At 35.9% G+C, this 16700-nt stretch overlaps 4 protein-coding genes across 6 annotated transcripts; 2 read left to right on the top strand and 2 right to left on the bottom strand.

Annotated features, from left to right (window-relative positions):
* Positions 1-899: 899 nt before the first annotated feature.
* On the top strand, positions 900-6452 carry ROPGEF14 (RHO guanyl-nucleotide exchange factor 14). 2 transcript variants are annotated; one of them, XM_012981882.2, is made up of 8 exons: positions 900-1359; positions 2645-2769; positions 4218-4604; positions 4689-4843; positions 4932-5006; positions 5087-5359; positions 5438-5770; positions 5894-6452. In XM_012981882.2, exons 2-8 carry the CDS (start codon positions 2694-2696, stop codon positions 6293-6295), a joined length of 1701 nt encoding a protein of 566 aa, XP_012837336.1. In that variant the 5' UTR covers positions 900-1359; positions 2645-2693; the 3' UTR covers positions 6296-6452. The 2 variants fall into 2 exon arrangements, with proteins under 2 accessions (XP_012837336.1, XP_012837337.1); XM_012981883.2 differs by lacking the exon at positions 900-1359 and adding an exon at positions 1484-2329.
* A 174-nt stretch (positions 6453-6626) lies between these two features.
* On the bottom strand, positions 6627-8945 carry LOC105957906 (initiation factor 4F subunit (DUF1350)). 2 transcript variants are annotated; one of them, XM_012981885.2, is made up of 9 exons: positions 8556-8945; positions 8261-8464; positions 8093-8150; positions 7931-7993; positions 7728-7803; positions 7515-7627; positions 7319-7408; positions 7109-7240; positions 6627-7015 (listed from the first exon to the last, which is right to left on the bottom strand). In XM_012981885.2, exons 1-9 carry the CDS (start codon positions 8876-8878, stop codon positions 6884-6886), a joined length of 1191 nt encoding a protein of 396 aa, XP_012837339.2. In that variant the 5' UTR covers positions 8879-8945; the 3' UTR covers positions 6627-6883. The 2 variants fall into 2 exon arrangements, with proteins under 2 accessions (XP_012837339.2, XP_012837338.2); XM_012981884.2 differs by having other exon boundaries at positions 7515-7630.
* Positions 8946-9753: 808 nt separating this feature from the next.
* TRM9 (RNA-binding (RRM/RBD/RNP motifs) family protein) lies at positions 9754-12629 on the top strand. Its single transcript, XM_012981888.2, has 8 exons — positions 9754-9890; positions 10486-10795; positions 10943-11044; positions 11144-11230; positions 11358-11483; positions 11592-11882; positions 12028-12093; positions 12458-12629. Exons 2-8 carry the CDS (start codon positions 10496-10498, stop codon positions 12512-12514), a joined length of 1029 nt encoding a protein of 342 aa, XP_012837342.2. The 5' UTR covers positions 9754-9890; positions 10486-10495; the 3' UTR covers positions 12515-12629.
* A 28-nt stretch (positions 12630-12657) lies between these two features.
* Positions 12658-16356, bottom strand: BMY2 (beta-amylase 2). The gene is made up of 10 exons (XM_012981887.2): positions 15710-16356; positions 15148-15369; positions 14994-15053; positions 14680-14883; positions 14415-14609; positions 14159-14323; positions 13764-14024; positions 13435-13647; positions 13088-13307; positions 12658-12968 (listed from the first exon to the last, which is right to left on the bottom strand). The coding sequence occupies exons 1-10, from the start codon at positions 16193-16195 to the stop codon at positions 12952-12954; spliced, it is 2043 nt and encodes a 680-aa protein (XP_012837341.2). The 5' UTR covers positions 16196-16356; the 3' UTR covers positions 12658-12951.
* Positions 16357-16700: the final 344 nt, after the last annotated feature.

Below are 16700 nucleotides of genomic sequence, written 5' to 3' on the forward strand. Positions count from 1 at the left end.
TAAAACATTATTTAGCCCCAACAATTCCACTCTTAAACCTCTTAGCCTTTAAGCCAAAATTAGTACTAGACCCCTATTTTATTGCTCAAAATCGGGACTTAAAAAGCTACTTTGAAAGCCTCAAAAGCCTTAATTAATTAATTAATTAATTTAATCAACCATTATGAACATGATTACTAGCTTAATAATTATTATTTTTAGGAATTTGCCAATTTGTTACAAGCCGCGCCAACCTAGATGAGTGGCCCAAGACCCTAGTCACACTAATAAATTCATAATTTAAAAGAAATTGGTTTTTTGATTATAAGCAAAAACAATTTAATGAATCATTCCTATGGATAAAATAAAATCATATATATATTGGATATAAATTTATTGACTAAAAATTACGTAAATCATCAATTAAGTTTGAATAATAATAAAATAAAAAAGACCACTTGAATTTATAAATTGCAAATACCCCTTAATATTAATTTCTATTTTCGTACAACTTGTACCCTATAAATTTTCATAAATGCCCCTCTTCATCTTGAATTTCTTTAATATAAGAATATCACAAAATCTATATAAATATGCTTTATTGTGATTTTCTTTGAATATATTAATTCCATTAACTGAATTAAATTTAGAAACACTACTTGTGTAGCTTACAATTATTAGTTAGGGTAGTGACATATAACAATAGAAAGGGTTTGCCCACACGTTCCAAAGTTGGTCCCCTAATCAAAATTCAAATTTCTAATTAACAAGTGTAAAATCATAATTAATTGTGAATAAACAAGAAAATCCAGGGAAAGAGTAAATTAAGGCACAATTAATTAACACTAATCCCATACTTAATGACACCAAATTAATAATCAATCACCCTTATTTTTTTTTTCTTGGACAAAAAAATTCACATCTCAAATCAAGATTTTGCTTCATTCAATCTCACCTTCCCCACTCTCCCCTGTCTTCTCACCCCCCACCCCCACCCCCCACCCCCACACTCCCACCATTCAAGAAACACACACAAACACACTGTAATACGTGTGTATTGTAATAAATTGCCCCTCTCTCTCTCTCTCTCTCTCTCTCTCTCAATTTGCTAGTATAATATATTCTTTACCATTGTTGCTCTCCATCACCCAATCCCAACACACATGCATTCTATTCTCTCCCTCTTTTGTCTGTAAATTCTGACGCAGCCCACATTACTCCCATTAATTAATATATTTTCATATCCAATTTACTTCTTTCTTTCTGATTGACCTTTCACTTCTCTGCTTCAGATTTCTTTTTCTACCCCCAATTTTAATCTTAATTAGAGAAGGGTTTTTCCTCTTGTTGCTCTACTTGTGATCAGAACAAAAAAAAAAGGTATGAACTTTTTTGCTCACTCTTCAATCTTATGTTTTTTTCTTTTTTATTTAATGGGTTTTGTTTTAGTGTGGTGGGGTTTCAAGAATGTTGTATAAAAATTCAATCTTTACTTCTAAATCATGGATTCTACTCAACCCTCTTTATGTGTGTGTGTGTGTGTGTGTGTGTGTGTGTGTGTGTGTTTTGCATGTTCTTTAATTTTTCTTCAATGGGTTTTGATTTAGTGTGGTGGGGTTCCAAGAATGTGGTATAAAAATTCAATCTTTACTACTAATCCATCGATTCTGCTCACTCCTCTTAATGTGTGTGTGTGTGTGTGTGTGTGTGTGTGTGTGTGTGTTTTTGCATTTTCTTGTTCTAAATTCCAAATGTGAAATGAGTTGTTGATAATGTTGGTTTGCTGTCATGATCCACCGATTCTTTTTTTTTTTCAGAGCACACACAAAAATTTCTTCACACACAAACACACGTTGTGCGTGTGTTTTTCTTTTGCTTTTGATGTAGTTTTCATTTTTTATTTAATCTGTGATGCACAGTCAAAGATGGCAGTTTTGTTTTTGCAGAGGCTGCTGACATATATAACAAAAACAGCCCTCTTTTTGACTCATTACCCCTTAGAAAAAAGGGTTCTTTAACATAAAAACCCTTCCTTTTTTTTTTATTTCTCGCACGATTCAATTCAATTCCACCATCATCATACTTTTGTTTTATACTATTCATTTCCAACTCAACTCAACTCACTGATTTCCCTCAACTCCGTTTTGTACTCTCTCTCTCCCTCTCTCTCTCTCTCTCTCTCTCTCTCTCTCTCTCTCTCTCTCTCTCTCTCTCTCCACGTACACTAGATTGATTTGTTTATCCATATTTAATTTTCTCTTGTATAAAAAAATGTTTGGTTTGGAAACTTGGTCCAGTGTAGAGAGACGTTACTAGGGGTCTAAAGGGGAACAAACCACCGTATATTTTGGTATTCCCATATTTTCTTGTTTTTTCATATTTATTTAATTCCATTTATTATTTAATGCAAGAAAGTCGTAATTGGTGATTATTTTACTATATTTTTTCATCCGCTTGATTTGTCAAGAATTTATGACTGAATCCTCTACTCTTAGCTACTATGGAAAACAAGTAAAAGAAGATTAAATTCCAGTCCCTAGATTTCCAATAGTGACATATTCATTACTATTGTTCTTCATCTAGAGGATTTTATTCCTTTTTTTTTTTTTTTTTTTCTAAATCCATGATTAAATGCCTTATTATAATTAATTTTTTTTTTTTGCAGGAGGATATAATTAATTTTATTAAGGAATTAGTAAAAAAACAAAAAGAAAATGATGATGAGGAGGAAACTAGCTTGTTGCACCAGAGATTTAAAGGAGATTAGCATTGATTTCGATGAGCAAGAGAGTAATATTTCTTCCTTCCTTTCACACCTTTTTCTTGAATTTTTTAATTAAATATAATTAGTATTAATACATGTTCAAGTTACTATAGTTAAGATATGGTGACTTGTATTGATATTCTATGTACCTAATTACCAACCACATGGCTTATCTTTGAAAGTTCCCTTGTGTAAAAATCAAATCTTGGGTGCAGTTAAGGTGTCCCCTACCATACTTCACACACACCCACATATGTGTGTGTGTGTGTGTGAATTATAAGGTAGCCCTTTTTCTATATCCGGTGTATTTCACCGGACGTAGCATCTAGTAGATATCGAGAGAGATCTGAATATTATTTGTTTGGTAAAACAAGTAGTCCTTTTTTTTTCTATCTATATATATATATATATATATATATATATATATATATATATATATATATATATATATATATATATATATATATATATATATATATATTGAACATAAACCTACCACATTGCACATTCTATGCTTATTTAGCCATGTGGGGTGGTGACAACATTTAATTACTTACATTTATTTCACCCTGCAAGAAGTAGTTCTATGTTAGACTGAAACAAGTCATCAATTTTACTGATTAAAAAAAGCATCTTTCTCCTTTCACATAAATAAAAAGAGAGTCTTTTTTATTTATTTATTTATCATTATTTCAAATTGGCTAACTGTTCTTGGTAGTTTCTTTTATTTTGATACCATTTGTTCCCCTAAGTCAATTTTGTGGCCCCTCATTTTTAAAAATTTTCTTGATTTTCTTTTTAATGTTTTAAATTTTTTTTTTTTGATGTTTTGAAATGTAAGATAGCAGTAGCATTAGACAAAAGTGTTTTGTTATTTTGTGTGTAGACATCATTGTAAAGTGACAGGGATTTATCAAAAAAAAACCTGGCCCTTAAAAATTTAAATTTATTTAATTATTGGTGTTAATTTGTGGACCTTACTTTTTTAATTACACTATTTAATGAAACAAGAAAGTCGTTGTCTTCTGACATTTCCTTTTCAAAAAAATTGTATGGTTTTCATTTGGATCTACGTATGTTACAGAATTTTCAAAAAAATAAATAAAAAATAATTGACTTTTCAAGATTGTAGCTAGAAGTAAACGGATACTTCCCCCATTCGGTAAATTTAAAAATTTCGTTTATTTGATTCGAATAAACAACGAGATTGGAGAATGAAAGTAACGTTTGCCGTTGAAGCCATGTGCTGAAGATTTAACATATTTGATACATTTAGATTCTCGTAGTTTCGTAAGTCAAACTTTGTGTAATGTCACTGTGGTTTTGCATGTGAATTATTATATTATTAATATTATGCTAAAAATATAAAAAAAGCAAATACGAAATCGAGTCTACTACTACTACTACTACTACTACTAGGACTTCTATTTGCTTAATCTTGAAAATCGACTAAATTAAATAACGAAACTTACAGGAATAATGACGTATAACGGGCTCGAGAGCTGCATTCTGAACAGCAATTCTTTCGATAATGAAAGTGGGACGAGCAGAGGTGACGAATGCGTCACTGATTCATTCGACGAAGATGATTCCAGCTGTTCTTCCAGCACTAATACTAATGCATTCGGTTCATTTTCGTCTCTCTGGACGATAATGAAAAAAGACGATCATTGTCAAGAAGAATGGACCCCACAAAAAGAAAAACCAAAGGAAAAACAAGACTGTAATAATAACAAGTTTTCGGATTTCGAAACGATGAAAGAGAAATTCGCTAAGCTATTGCTCGGTGAGGATATCACCGGCGGTACTAAAGGGACTTCCACTGCATTAGCACTTTCCAATGCCATAACGAACTTAGCAGGTTATTTATTTATTTTTTTTATTTTTTTATTAATAATATTTTCAAGAATTATTAAATCTTGAATTTTTATGTTGATAATTGCAGCTTCGGTTTTCGGTGAGCTATGGAAGTTGGAGCCGTTGGACGAGGAAAGAAAGAGTAAGTGGCGAAGAGAAATGGAATGGCTTCTCTCGCCGACTAATTATATGGTCGAGTTGGTTCCCGCAAAGCAAAACGGAGCAAATGGGCGTACTTTAGAGGTACCCTTTACGATTGATTTATTAAATAATACAAAATTCAATGAAAATAATACGTAAAAATCGTAACTTTTTAATTTTGTGTCGTCAGATAATGACACCAAAAGCTCGAGCGGACATTCACATGAATCTCCCTGCACTGCGGAAATTGGATTCCATGCTTATTGTAGGTTCCCTTTTCTTTGTCCACTTAGAAAATATTTTTTAATTTTTTTTTTCAATTTAATCATTTAGAAAATTCGATAGGAAACGCTCGATTCGATGGTTGGTACCGAATTTTGGTACACGGAAGTTGGTAGTAGAGCAGAAGGAAGAAACAGAAGCGGTGATGGAAAGAGCATGCGGTGGTGGCTACCTTCGCCTCGTGTACCTACGATTGGTCTTTCAGACATAGAAAGAAAGAGATTATTACATCATGGTAAACTTATCTATCAAATATTCAAAGCTGCTAAATCGATCAACGAAAACGTATTGGCCGAAATGCCTATTCCCACCGCCATCAAGGATGCACTTCCAAAGGTAAAAAAAATCAACGACCCAAAATGCGCCGAAAAATTGGTTCTGATTCCCTTTTTTTTTTTCTTTTTTTTTTTGCAGTCTGGAAAATTGAGTCTTGGGGAGGAGCTGTATAGAGTATTGTCTGCCGAGGAAACGATTGAGTGTCTGAATTTGAAATCGGAGCATAGTGCTCTTGAGGCGATTAATAGATTGGAGGCGGCTATATTTGCGTGGAGAGAGAAAATTTTGGAACAAGGAAATGGAAAATCTCCGGCTCGAAATTCGTGGTCTTTTGCTAAAGATCCGATTTTTGAGCTGGAAAAAACGGAGTCTTTAGTGAACCGAGCTGAAGTGCTCGTGCGGGAGCTCAAGGCGAAATATCCGAATCTTCCTCAGACGTTTCTTGACGTGACGAAAATCCAATACGGCAAGGTAAGAAGCAAATGGGAGGAATATTTCTGAAAACGTTAATCCCAGCGGATCGATCCCATTTCCACACCTACTGTGCGCACTTCACGAGCTAATTTACGAATTTACCCTTTGTAATTTTTACAGGACGTGGGGCACTCGATTCTGGAGGCATACTCGCGAGTTCTTGCCAGCCTGGCGTACAGCGTACTGTCGAGGATAGGTGATATTCTGCATGAAGATGTCATGAGCAATCCAAATTCGCCGGTGGCAATTTCGAATCTCGTTGGATCCAGAATTCCCGGGTTATCAGATAGCCCGATGCTGGATCGAGTGAGGCACTCTCTTATTCATCAGCTCAATAATAGTAATATTAATAATAATAGCAGCACAGATGGAAAATCTTGCGACAGCGTTCATGAGAGTGATGCTTCTGCTGATGTGGAAGAGGCGAAGATTAGTTCGGTGAGTCAAACGCCGAGCCGGAGTAGGGTTTGGTGCATCGGCAGAGAGGCTTGCCATAGTTTGTCTGCTCAGAATTCTCCTTGATAGATATTAGTTTTTTGTATATATAATGTATGCATACCCTGCTACCATGTGATTTTTTGTCTTGGATCACAGGGGTGAAAGAGGAGGGTTTTTTTTACATGTGAAACTTGTTGAACAACAAATATTTATATTTTATATTATTAATTATTAAATTCAACGAGTATCGTTTATCATCGTCTTTTTTTTCTTATCTGAGTGGCTTTTATATTTCACAAGATTACGAAAAATATGTACTATATCCGTTATCAAAATCACAAAATCCTTTCCAGTTTTACGATATATGTACCATATTTGAATACTCGACTTTCGTATTGAACAGACAAAGACAATGTAAACTGAGCAATGTATTACATTATAGGACACAGTCGATACAGTAATTTCATTTTCTTGATTACACATATCAAGACTGAAAATATACAGATGAGAACGAACCGCAGACGAGTATAACATGCTGCTTTCTTTCTTCTTACAATCTAACACTATGTAGATGAATTACTGTTTCCCAATCATATAAATTTTTTTAACAGAAATGACAACCGTTAAGACAAGGGAAGCCGAAAACCCGATCCTACCCTTCCGAACGAATTATTATTCGAGGTTGTCAAACCAGTCACTGATGGTTCTAGAAAGAGTTCTGGTGTCGTTTAGGGAAATAGCTTTAAATCCTTGAGCAATAGCATCTGCTGGAGTGTATACAGCTCCCACTTGCCACCGCGGCTCCTGTCGACGTAAACAAATCATTTATTCATTATTATCTATATTCGACCTTTTTGCATTTAAAGGAAATTTGTAATTTGACTTGTAATAGTTTACCTGTATGCACGGTGTTATATGGTTACCACGTAAAACAACTTTCTCGAGTTTCCCACCAAAAGATTCAATGCGCGGCTTTAGTGTCTTTTCAAGAACATCTGTCTCGTCAATAGTGTCCGAATCAAATTTAACCTGAGACGAAAAAAAAAATTACAATCCAAGGGTCGTTACATTTTATCCAGGACTTGAGTATGTATATACGACGAGTACCAATAGAGTGCGTCGAACATTATATAACTTGTTAAAACATTCAAGATTCTCTGCAGGTGTCGGCTTGAACTCTGAAGTCCCTTCTGCAACCTAAAACAGAACATAAGATTTATATAACACTACGTCCGAATTTGATGTAATAAATCTGATAAAGCAAAGGGCTTTTAATAAAAAAGCTATATCTTGTGGAATATACCTGATTAAATACCGAGGGCAATTGGTCAACGAATTTGGTCAAAGACGCAGTAGCTTCCTGATCATAGTCTGGAATAACTCTTTCCGCTATATCTACGAGCGATTTCCATCCATCTACTAAGTTTTTTTTTCCTCAAATTACTCAAGTATCGTATCAAATGGCAAAATCGAAGACATATTAAACATGTGAAAGGTATGTCGTATTTTATTTTACCTGAGAAGTTCTGAGCCATCGAATACATAGGGGATGTCTCGATAACCGGCATCATCTGGTTGACGAGTGGACCCAACTGCAAGTGAGGGAAAACATACACTTCAGCAAAATATTAAATGTCGAATATTGAAAAATACGTTTTATTTAGTTTGTATCGTATCCGAATAATGTTTTAAAATGACAGTTAAATTGAGGAACAACACCTGCTCAAAGTACGGTACCGCCTCGGATGCCGGTCTGTTGTTGTAAGATATGATTGCATTAGCCTTCAACAATGAAAAAACAAGCATACTTATTCATCGTAAAAAAAACGACATTTTTATGGTTTCGTGTAATTTACCAACAAAGAGACACGACGAACGAACCTTTGGAATCCTGTCGCAGAAATAACTGCCCGTAAGCACTTGCAGAAGCGCACCGTTACTGCAAATTCGATTAAATGGAGAATCAAACAAATGCAGCTAAAAAAACAATTTACACAATTCTACGAAAAATTCAAACAAAAACGCTCGAAGAATTGATGACATCAGCACCTGTGCCCAACGGAGTAAAACGGAAGATCGGCTATCTCAGCGGCGGAAATACCGTTCTCCGGCAATCCGGTGGTCAAAACAGAATCCAAACACGAGTGGAACCGCTCGTATATCTCCCGAGAAACTCGTTCGTGATCAAATGTAACATTGTACGGCACGCATATAATCAAGTACCCTTCATTTGCCAACAATCCAATTAAGTAACTGTTTCAAACAATTGAAAAAAAAAAATATAATTCATCAGAATAATTTCGAATCAAGCTCCGAAGTTGTTGGAATTTCCAATTGAAACTACCTGTAAGTAACTTCCGGCACGGCTCCGATGAAAGCGCCGCCGAGGAATTTGATTAGTGCCTTGGGCTTTCTGCCATTAGGAGGGGGTATTACCAGACAGGTATCGAGCTTCCGGAATGTGGTGCTATTGCTGTAACCGCTGCTTCTAGGGTTCCCGATTTGGGCGTACGAATCGCGATTACTCGTCACGCGCCGCGAAGTCGAGGGGCGGCGCGTTTTGTGAATCGGGAAAATGTGAGGGATACAGTGTGGGGAATTTTTGTAGGGTGAGAAGAGGAGTTTGATTTGGGGGAAATTGTTGCAGGTGAGAGTAGCAGCTGCCATTGAAGCTGAGTCTGAAGTTTTGACGAAGCCAAGTAAGAATTTCGGTTTGGGGAAGAAAGAGAAGTGGCAGGGGTTGTTTTCGTCTTTTCACGCGTCGTAAATGTGGAGCGCTGGAGGGGTGCCACGTGGAAAGGCCATGAGCGCTACTTCATTTTTTTTTTTATTTTCCTTAAATAATTTAAGCTTAATTAATTTAATTGGGCCAACGGGGTAAAAAAAATATAATTGGGCTTTCATTTACTAATTGGGATTGGGTTTCGGCTTGTAATTATTGAGGGATAGAAACAATTCATTATTAAGGGTAAATTACAGTCCCGACATAAGGTCTAATTACGAAAAAACTCATCATATCTAGATTATTAAAGCCATCGATCGAATTCGAATCTTCTTACAAGTCCACTCTCGCGGTGTCAAATTTAGTTGAATCTTCTAAATTATGTGGAATATTCTCCCGTTTGTGCCCGTTTTACCCCATTCAAATCCATATTTCGAAACAAGATGATCATAAGAAGTGTCTATTTGTTTGTAAATATCAGGTTATAGTGCATCAGTAACTGCATTTTTGTACAAAACAAGTACAAACTAGAGAACATTCCTCATAATCTAAAAGATTCTGTTGATTTGACACAAAAAAAAAAGTGACGTGTAAGAAGATTCATATGGAGAAGTAGTTATAATTATTCAAACAAAAAGAGTTTTTTTTTTCGTAATTTGACCATACCTCAGTGTGACTGTAATTTACCTTAAATTGTAAATTTAAGCTTAATTAATTTAATTGGGCCAATGGGCTAAAAATATACAATTGGGCTTTCATTTACTTATTGGCATTGGTGTATTGCTTTGTAACTATTGATGGCTAATAACAATTAATAACTAATTAATCTAAAATTAATAGAAAAAAAATGGAAAACTGAAAAGAATAAAATTAATTTGGCGATAGCCCACAGTTTTCCTTGTTTTCCTTCTCCACTCATATTGAATGAAGAACAAATCATAATCCAGATTCATTAAGGTATGTTTTTTTTTTATTTTATTTTTTTAAATTAATCGTTTATTGTGATTATATCTCTGAACTTTGAGCTTGATTTGAGTCAAAGTATAGGCAAATTTGATAAAGTTTAGGGATTTTGTTCTTCGTGTTAGAATTACTGTCCGGAAAGCATCGAAGAATTACTCATCCTTGATATTAAAAAATAATAAAATCGCAGCTGTTGTTGTATAAGTTACAAAGCAAATCCCTGTTTTTTTATATTTTAGAAGAAGAATTTGAGTGATTAAAAAATGTGTGTATGTTTGGAATTTTTAGTGAATTTATCTGTTTATCTTTTGGAATTGTTTTGGGAAAATGTTTTTAAAAGCTTAACAAACACGAATTTGTTTCGAGAAATGGTTGTTGCCCTAAATTGAAAAACGTCGAAAATTTATCGAGGGGTCCAGTTCTTCGCTATCTCGTGTCCAAATTAGTTAAACATAGTAAGATAGAAGCTCATTTCAAGAATCAGCCAAATAATTATTTTTTGATTCTTGCATTGTATTGCCGTATTTTTTTCGATCTTGGTATTAGGCATAACGATTTTTTTTTTAATTTTTTTTAATTGCTGGTACAGAATATAACCGATGGGTTTACCAAGATTTACATGTCCAAAGGGAGTGGACGGTGAATCGAGCCCTCACCTTTACGTGGCTAACTGTGGACCAGCAGTTGGACTTTCGTACGAAACTATTGCATCGGTGTTTGGTGCATATGGTGAACTCAAGGGAGTATATGCTGCTGACGAAAGTGGGACCCGCGTTATAGTCTCGTATCACGATAAAAGTAGCTCACAAGCTGCAATGAAGTCATTGAATGGCCATAAATGTTCGAGTCTTGGAGGTCGTTTTTTGCACATTCAGTATTCTGTACAGTCACTCGGTAAGGTACTTTCTTTTTCACTCCCGATAAAATTTCCATATCTCATAATGCAGATGTTGCTTTTCAGATTTCATCAATTGTCGTATGTTTATTTGATTTTTTGTTGGATGACTTTATATTAATTTTGCTGAATTTATTTTCCATCGTTTTAGGTCAACAACGATGCTTCGGTTCCAGTTTCGACATTGGCTTCGGAGTTGGAAATTCCTGGACTTTACCTAATGCACGACTTTGTCACTCCCGAAGAAGAGCAAGTTAAGTTATCGCATTTTGGTTGATTTTCTCCTAATTAATCTTCATTTTCGAGTAATATTCTGAAAGAAACTTTCTTCGTTTTTTTTTTTCTTTTGCAGGAATTGCTTGCGGCGGTGGATAATAGGCCGTGGCATAATCTTGCCAAAAGACGAGTTCAACATTACGGATACGCATTTTGTTACAATGTAAGAAGTTCTTTATTGATTTGCAGACAAGCAGTTGTTTATTCCTTAATTATCTGATTTCTTCCGTACGTTTTCTCGTCTTTTGATGCTATTTTATTTATTTATTTTCTTGCATTATATCTTACAGATAAGAAATGTCGATACAAACCAATACTTGGGCGAACTTCCATCGTTTATATCTCCAGTACTAGAAAGAATCAAATCATCTCGAACACTCGATCATGCAGCAGATATCTCTCTCGATCAAATAACGGTAATTATATATACATATATGTGTGTATATATATGCTTATGTCATCTATTCTTGATTTATTATGGAATTCGCTTAATTAATTTGAGATTTATTTATTAAAAAAAAAAGGTTAACGAGTATCCACCTGGCGTGGGATTGTCGCCGCATATAGACACACATTCAGCATTCGAAGGATTGATTTTCAGCCTATCATTAGCGGGCCCGTGCATTATGGAGTTCAGAAAATATACCACAAATGTTTGGCAAGAAAAAACAAACTCGAATTCCGATTCAGACAATCAAAACTCGGAAAAGAGTTCGAATTTCATAAGGAAAGCTATTTATCTTCCCCCTCGATCGATGCTGTTGTTGTCTGGAGAGGCCCGTTATGCATGGCATCATTACATTCCACACCACAAGGTAAACGATTTAGTGATCTCTTATGAAAGGAGAAAAAGTTTGTAATTCAATTTGATTAATAATCAAGAATTTATATCGGTCTCCCTTTAATTAATTAATTAATTAATATGTGATTTTCTTCTGAGACTCTTTGTGATTTTTGCAGGTGGATAAAGTGGAGGACAGTTTGATTCGTAGGGGTTCGAGGAGGGTGTCGTTTACATTACGCAAGGTATTTATATATGGATTTTAGATTTTGTTGTTTCATTTAAGGGTAAATTACGACCAACCCCTGAATTAAGGTCAAATTACGAAAAACCCCCTCTTGTTTGGGTAATTACAACCACCACCTCAACTATGTATTGTCTAAAACACGTCCACCCTTACGGTGCCATATTTACCTACTGAAGGAGGGGTTTTTTCGTTGTAATTACCCAAACCAGAGGGGGGTTTTCGTAATTTGACCTTACTTCAAGGAGTTTGTTGTAATTTACCCTTTAAGATCATTTAATTATAGCATTATTATTATTGTTATTCTTGTTTATTGCAAAAAACATTAGTTTTCATATTTATACTATTTGTGTCATGTGATGTAGGTGTTGAAAGGGGCTTGCCAATGTGAATTTCCTCAGTATTGTGATTCTCAAAGATAGGTTAAGTTATTGATTTTTTAAATGTTTTTTTTTCGATTTCATAATTATAAATACATTCGTTGAAATTGTTCAGATCTTCATTTTATTAAAAATGGGGGATTTTAGATTTTTGCCAGACGAGAGAAATGTTAACAAAAACCTCATTTGAGAATATTGATGGGATTGCATCAAGAGGTGTTAAGAAAGAAAACCAACATAAAGTCGAGTTGTGTTCGTTCGAAGCAATGGTGCTGTCTTTTACATAATGCCAACTGAAGCAGCAGTTCGAATGCGATTCAACACGAGAGTATTTACACATACACGAGAGTATTTACACATACTCTTTTGAAATTACAACTAATATTGTGAACCTAAGATAAATCACAGCAACTATTAATATTAGCAATACATTTTTACAAATTCCAAGAAAAAAGCAAAATAAATATGGTCTTCAACAGTCAGCTACTGACTTCACCTGCAATTTTGGCGAAATGAAAACGTCAAAACCCCAATCGCAAGTAAATAACGAACAAACCTCCATATATATATATATATATATATAAAAAAAAAAAAAAAAAAAAAAAAAACCCGCACCGTGCATGCTTTTAATGAAGTGGTCAATTTCCGATAAGCAAATAGTTCTTTGGATCAAAGGCGAAGGTTGCTGGAAAACAAAGAACGAAAAATGACGAGAATCAGGGTGGTTTCTTGGTTTTGCAGTCTCGACCAGCCTTACAAGCCCTTCTCTGTCGTAACATGGCTGCAAATTCTGACCAGCAACATTCAGCCCTTGATCCCATGCTGAGTTAAGAACCTGCACAATTTCCAAGTTTACGATTTCGAAATATATAACCATCACTAGAATGTTATAGTAGTTTCTGAGAAATGGTGGGGGGCCGTTGCCCCCCTTGACCCTATCTATGATCATAAGTGTGACCAACCTGCCAATTCAAGCCTTCTGGATCGGAAAATGCCCCGTCAATTTCTTGATATGGAGCATGCAGTCCTGAGATGACGAATTTCATAGTAACTTGATGCTTTTTCAGCACTTCGAATAGTCGAGAATATCCATCTTGGTTAGAAGGGTTATAATATCCAGCTGTAAGCTCTGCGGCATGGCTTGTTGTCTTGTACCACCAGTAAACCGATGGAATCTACATCATCATAAAAATCTGTTATTATTAATTTTTTTCTTCTTTAACTCCAAATCTACATACGGAAAAAGGGCCTAATCAAAAATATTAAAAAAAATTTAAAAATAGAAGTGTACTTTGACAAGTATTTGTGTTTCTTCGAATGCAAGACTTGCAAGGGACAGAACAAAATCTGCATGGTCTATCAAGATCTGAGTGTACCAATTCATGAAGAAGCGTCCATAGTAACTATCGTAGTCACCTCTTTCACAGAAGAATCCAGTTTCGTGCGGCTTCGAATTATAATGCCCAGCATTTTCTGGTCCTCTAGCCCAAAACGGATTCCCACGCAGTTTTGCAACTTTTTCGAGATTTTGCAATAAATATTTATCATAACACTGCAAAAAAAAAAAAAAAAAAAAAAAAAAAAAAAAAAACCCGAAAACCAGGTCAATGCATAGAGAATTAGCATGGTCAAATTTCAATTATGAAGATATTCTGAAGAAAAAAGATACCAAGAATTACTAAATACCTGAAACTCACCGATGCCCGGATATTTCCATCCCATCCTTTCGGAAAAGGAGGGGTACTTGAGCTCTCCACAAACTCCTAATCCAATTTCAACACCAGAAATAAGGCCTTCGGTGAATAGATCATCGAACTCAGTTCGGAAGCTTCTCATGAAATCAAAGTACATCTGAAGTTACACAAACACTTGCATATTATCGAAGCTGATAAAATTATAACTACATAAATGAAAAAGGGTGAATAAAATAATAATTAATTACCTCTACGCCTGTTCTTCCTCTAAGTACTCGTTCTTTGTCAATGCCCCACGAGAGGCACTCGGTGTTTCTTCTTCCTTCACGGTCTGTGAAGAATATATCTTGATTGCTTTTTCCTATCTCCAAAACCCATTGAGGTAGGGATATGAATATGCCGCCAGAATCATTTCCTCCGTATTCGTGAAAAGCCATTACCACCTTTGGATGATCATAGAAGTTAAAAATTCTTGCCACCAATTTTTTTTATTAAAAATAAAAACATAATTACCTGCAATTTCATCCCGTATTCTCGGATAATGTTGAACAGTTCCCTGTATCCAGCCCATTCGTATTTTTTCGGCGACCACGCTTCGACAATGCCCCACCAACAATCAACAACGACACCATCAACACGTAAAGACTTCAGATGCTGTAACTCTTCTTTAACGCCTTCGGGATCCATCAACTGGCAGAAATTGTTGATCAAGCCAGTCTGGCAGAATTAATTTCAGAATTAGTTTGTATATACATTGAAAAAAGATACATAATAGAAGAAATTAGTAAGAGGGCAACATTTTGTTTTGGAAAGAATCGAACACTTACAGCAAGCCTAACGTAAACAGGGATATAGGAGGTCCCAGAAATACCATTGGCATGCACAAACTGCAAGAAAACGACCGTGACGGAGATAATTATTCGTTATGCACATAATTCAAGTCGTTGAAAATAATTTCAAAACGGTAAAAAATGAATTGACCTGGTCCGGATCCAAACATTCGGAAGAGTTTATGGCACTGGTAATTGAATACTTATCAACTTTTCCATCCCTATCTGCAATAACGGAATCAAGAGATGCTGGCGAAAGATTCTCGTCGAGTCTAAGAGCTGAAGGCTGACAGTCGAGTGCTGATCTCATGGAACAATTTTTCGGAGAGCCGGAAAATAATGGGCTCTCACCTGACAGAACTGGATGTGCTCCCTGCTCGAATTAGCGACTAATGAGAAACACGGTATGGTGTTATGAATATATTTAACGATGACATTGATATTAAGTTATTTAAAATCACAACGATTTGGCGATCGATCATGAGAGTTCAATTGGTTGAATCCCTCAACTACGAAAATCCAGATAAAATCACATAACTCGAGAACCGAAGTAAAGACGAAAACCTACATTCGAGCAACAATGTATGCCGCCTATCCTAAAACCGCAACGAATTCCCAACATTAAACTGAAATGCAACACAATTCAAGCACCGAAATAGCAACAAAATTGGGGGAAAAAAAATCGATTTCTTCTCGATTTTGAAATTACTCACCACATTGGGGACGTTGCTATTATTCTGTTGAACGGAATTGAAATGAGCAATTGGCGGCGGCTGCATCGGAGAAGGGGAGGAATGCCTGTAGGTGGTGCCGTCGTGGTCTACGGTCCAACCAGATTCACGAGCTAGGGCGGCGATGACGTCATTCATATCGGCGCGCGCGGGGAGGGGGAAGTTCCCGTACTGCCGAAGGCCGGCGAGCATCCGGCTCGTGATGGCTCTCCTGTGCCGTTCTCGGAGCTTCGTTCTCTCCTTTTCCTTTTCCCTCTCTTTCCTGCTTTTGGTCGGAGTGCCGCCGCTGGTGGTGGTGGCCGTGGTGTTGTTGTTGGAGTTTGTGGCGGCGAATCCGCGGGGGCGGCGCTGGGGTTGGGGTTGGAAGGGGTGGGTGGAGGTGGTGGTGGGTGGGGCCGGGGATTCGTGGACGTCGAGATTTTCTGCCGCGGCGGCGAAGCGGTGGTTCATGGTGGTGTTGGTGTTCATTTTTGCCGCATCTCTGGCTCATCAGCTCTACTCAGTTCTTTCTTACATCACATAATTATGCAGTTTATTTGCATTTTAGACCCTCAAAAACGTCAAAATAGCAATTTATACCCACAAAGTTAGGTGCTACATAGTATTAGTCCAGTACGATTTACATCTCTAGTTTTCAAAATGTGAAATCTGATTTGTCCTTATTTGAAAGAAAATTACAGTAGAAGGACCCATATATTTAATTGATTAAATCCAATGTTTTTTATTTGTGTACTTATCATTTTATTATAAATGCATTAATAAGTAATACTAGATAGTAGATAGATATACAAATACATTTATAAAAATGAAATGCTTTTCACGGTTTGAAAATTGAATACGTACTGCAGTTCCGGGCGTTCGTACACGACTTGGGCGTTCAATTAAAAAAAAGAAAAAAAAAATTTGCACTGGACGCCCAAATGCAGCTTGCACGCCCAACTTGGGCGTGCACTGCATGAATGGGCGCCCAAGT

Source organism: Erythranthe guttata, chromosome 1 (assembly GCF_056151865.1).
Source record: "Erythranthe guttata isolate IM_541 chromosome 1, IM_541, whole genome shotgun sequence".
NCBI lineage: Eukaryota > Viridiplantae > Streptophyta > Magnoliopsida > Lamiales > Phrymaceae > Erythranthe > Erythranthe guttata.

What these genes read in the sequence shown, in the direction of transcription:
- BMY2 (XM_012981887.2), bottom strand. Translation starts at nt 16,195, where the DNA reads ATGAACACCAACACCACCATGAACCACCGCTTCGCCGCCGCGGCAGAA. An exon ending in ATAGCAACGTCCCCAATGTG is followed by an intron (nt 15,370 to 15,709) that starts GTGAGTAATTTC and finishes TAATTCGAGCAG; the next exon opens with GGAGCACATCCAGTTCTGTC. An exon ending in CAGAAGGCTTGAATTGGCAG is followed by an intron (nt 13,308 to 13,434) that starts GTTGGTCACACT and finishes GAAATTGTGCAG; the next exon opens with GTTCTTAACTCAGCATGGGA.
- TRM9 (XM_012981888.2), top strand. Translation starts at nt 10,496, where the DNA reads ATGGGTTTACCAAGATTTACATGTCCAAAGGGAGTGGACGGTGAATCG. An exon ending in CTGTACAGTCACTCGGTAAG is followed by an intron (nt 10,796 to 10,942) that starts GTACTTTCTTTT and finishes CCATCGTTTTAG; the next exon opens with GTCAACAACGATGCTTCGGT. An exon ending in ATTACATTCCACACCACAAG is followed by an intron (nt 11,883 to 12,027) that starts GTAAACGATTTA and finishes TGATTTTTGCAG; the next exon opens with GTGGATAAAGTGGAGGACAG.
- ROPGEF14 (XM_012981882.2), top strand. Translation starts at nt 2,694, where the DNA reads ATGATGATGAGGAGGAAACTAGCTTGTTGCACCAGAGATTTAAAGGAG. An exon ending in TGATTTCGATGAGCAAGAGA is followed by an intron (nt 2,770 to 4,217) that starts GTAATATTTCTT and finishes CGAAACTTACAG; the next exon opens with GAATAATGACGTATAACGGG. An exon ending in CAAATGGGCGTACTTTAGAG is followed by an intron (nt 4,844 to 4,931) that starts GTACCCTTTACG and finishes TTGTGTCGTCAG; the next exon opens with ATAATGACACCAAAAGCTCG.
- LOC105957906 (XM_012981884.2), bottom strand. Translation starts at nt 8,878, where the DNA reads ATGGCAGCTGCTACTCTCACCTGCAACAATTTCCCCCAAATCAAACTC. An exon ending in TTTTACTCCGTTGGGCACAG is followed by an intron (nt 8,151 to 8,260) that starts GTGCTGATGTCA and finishes TCGAATTTGCAG; the next exon opens with TAACGGTGCGCTTCTGCAAG. An exon ending in TCTGCGACAGGATTCCAAAG is followed by an intron (nt 7,994 to 8,092) that starts GTTCGTTCGTCG and finishes TCATTGTTGAAG; the next exon opens with GCTAATGCAATCATATCTTA.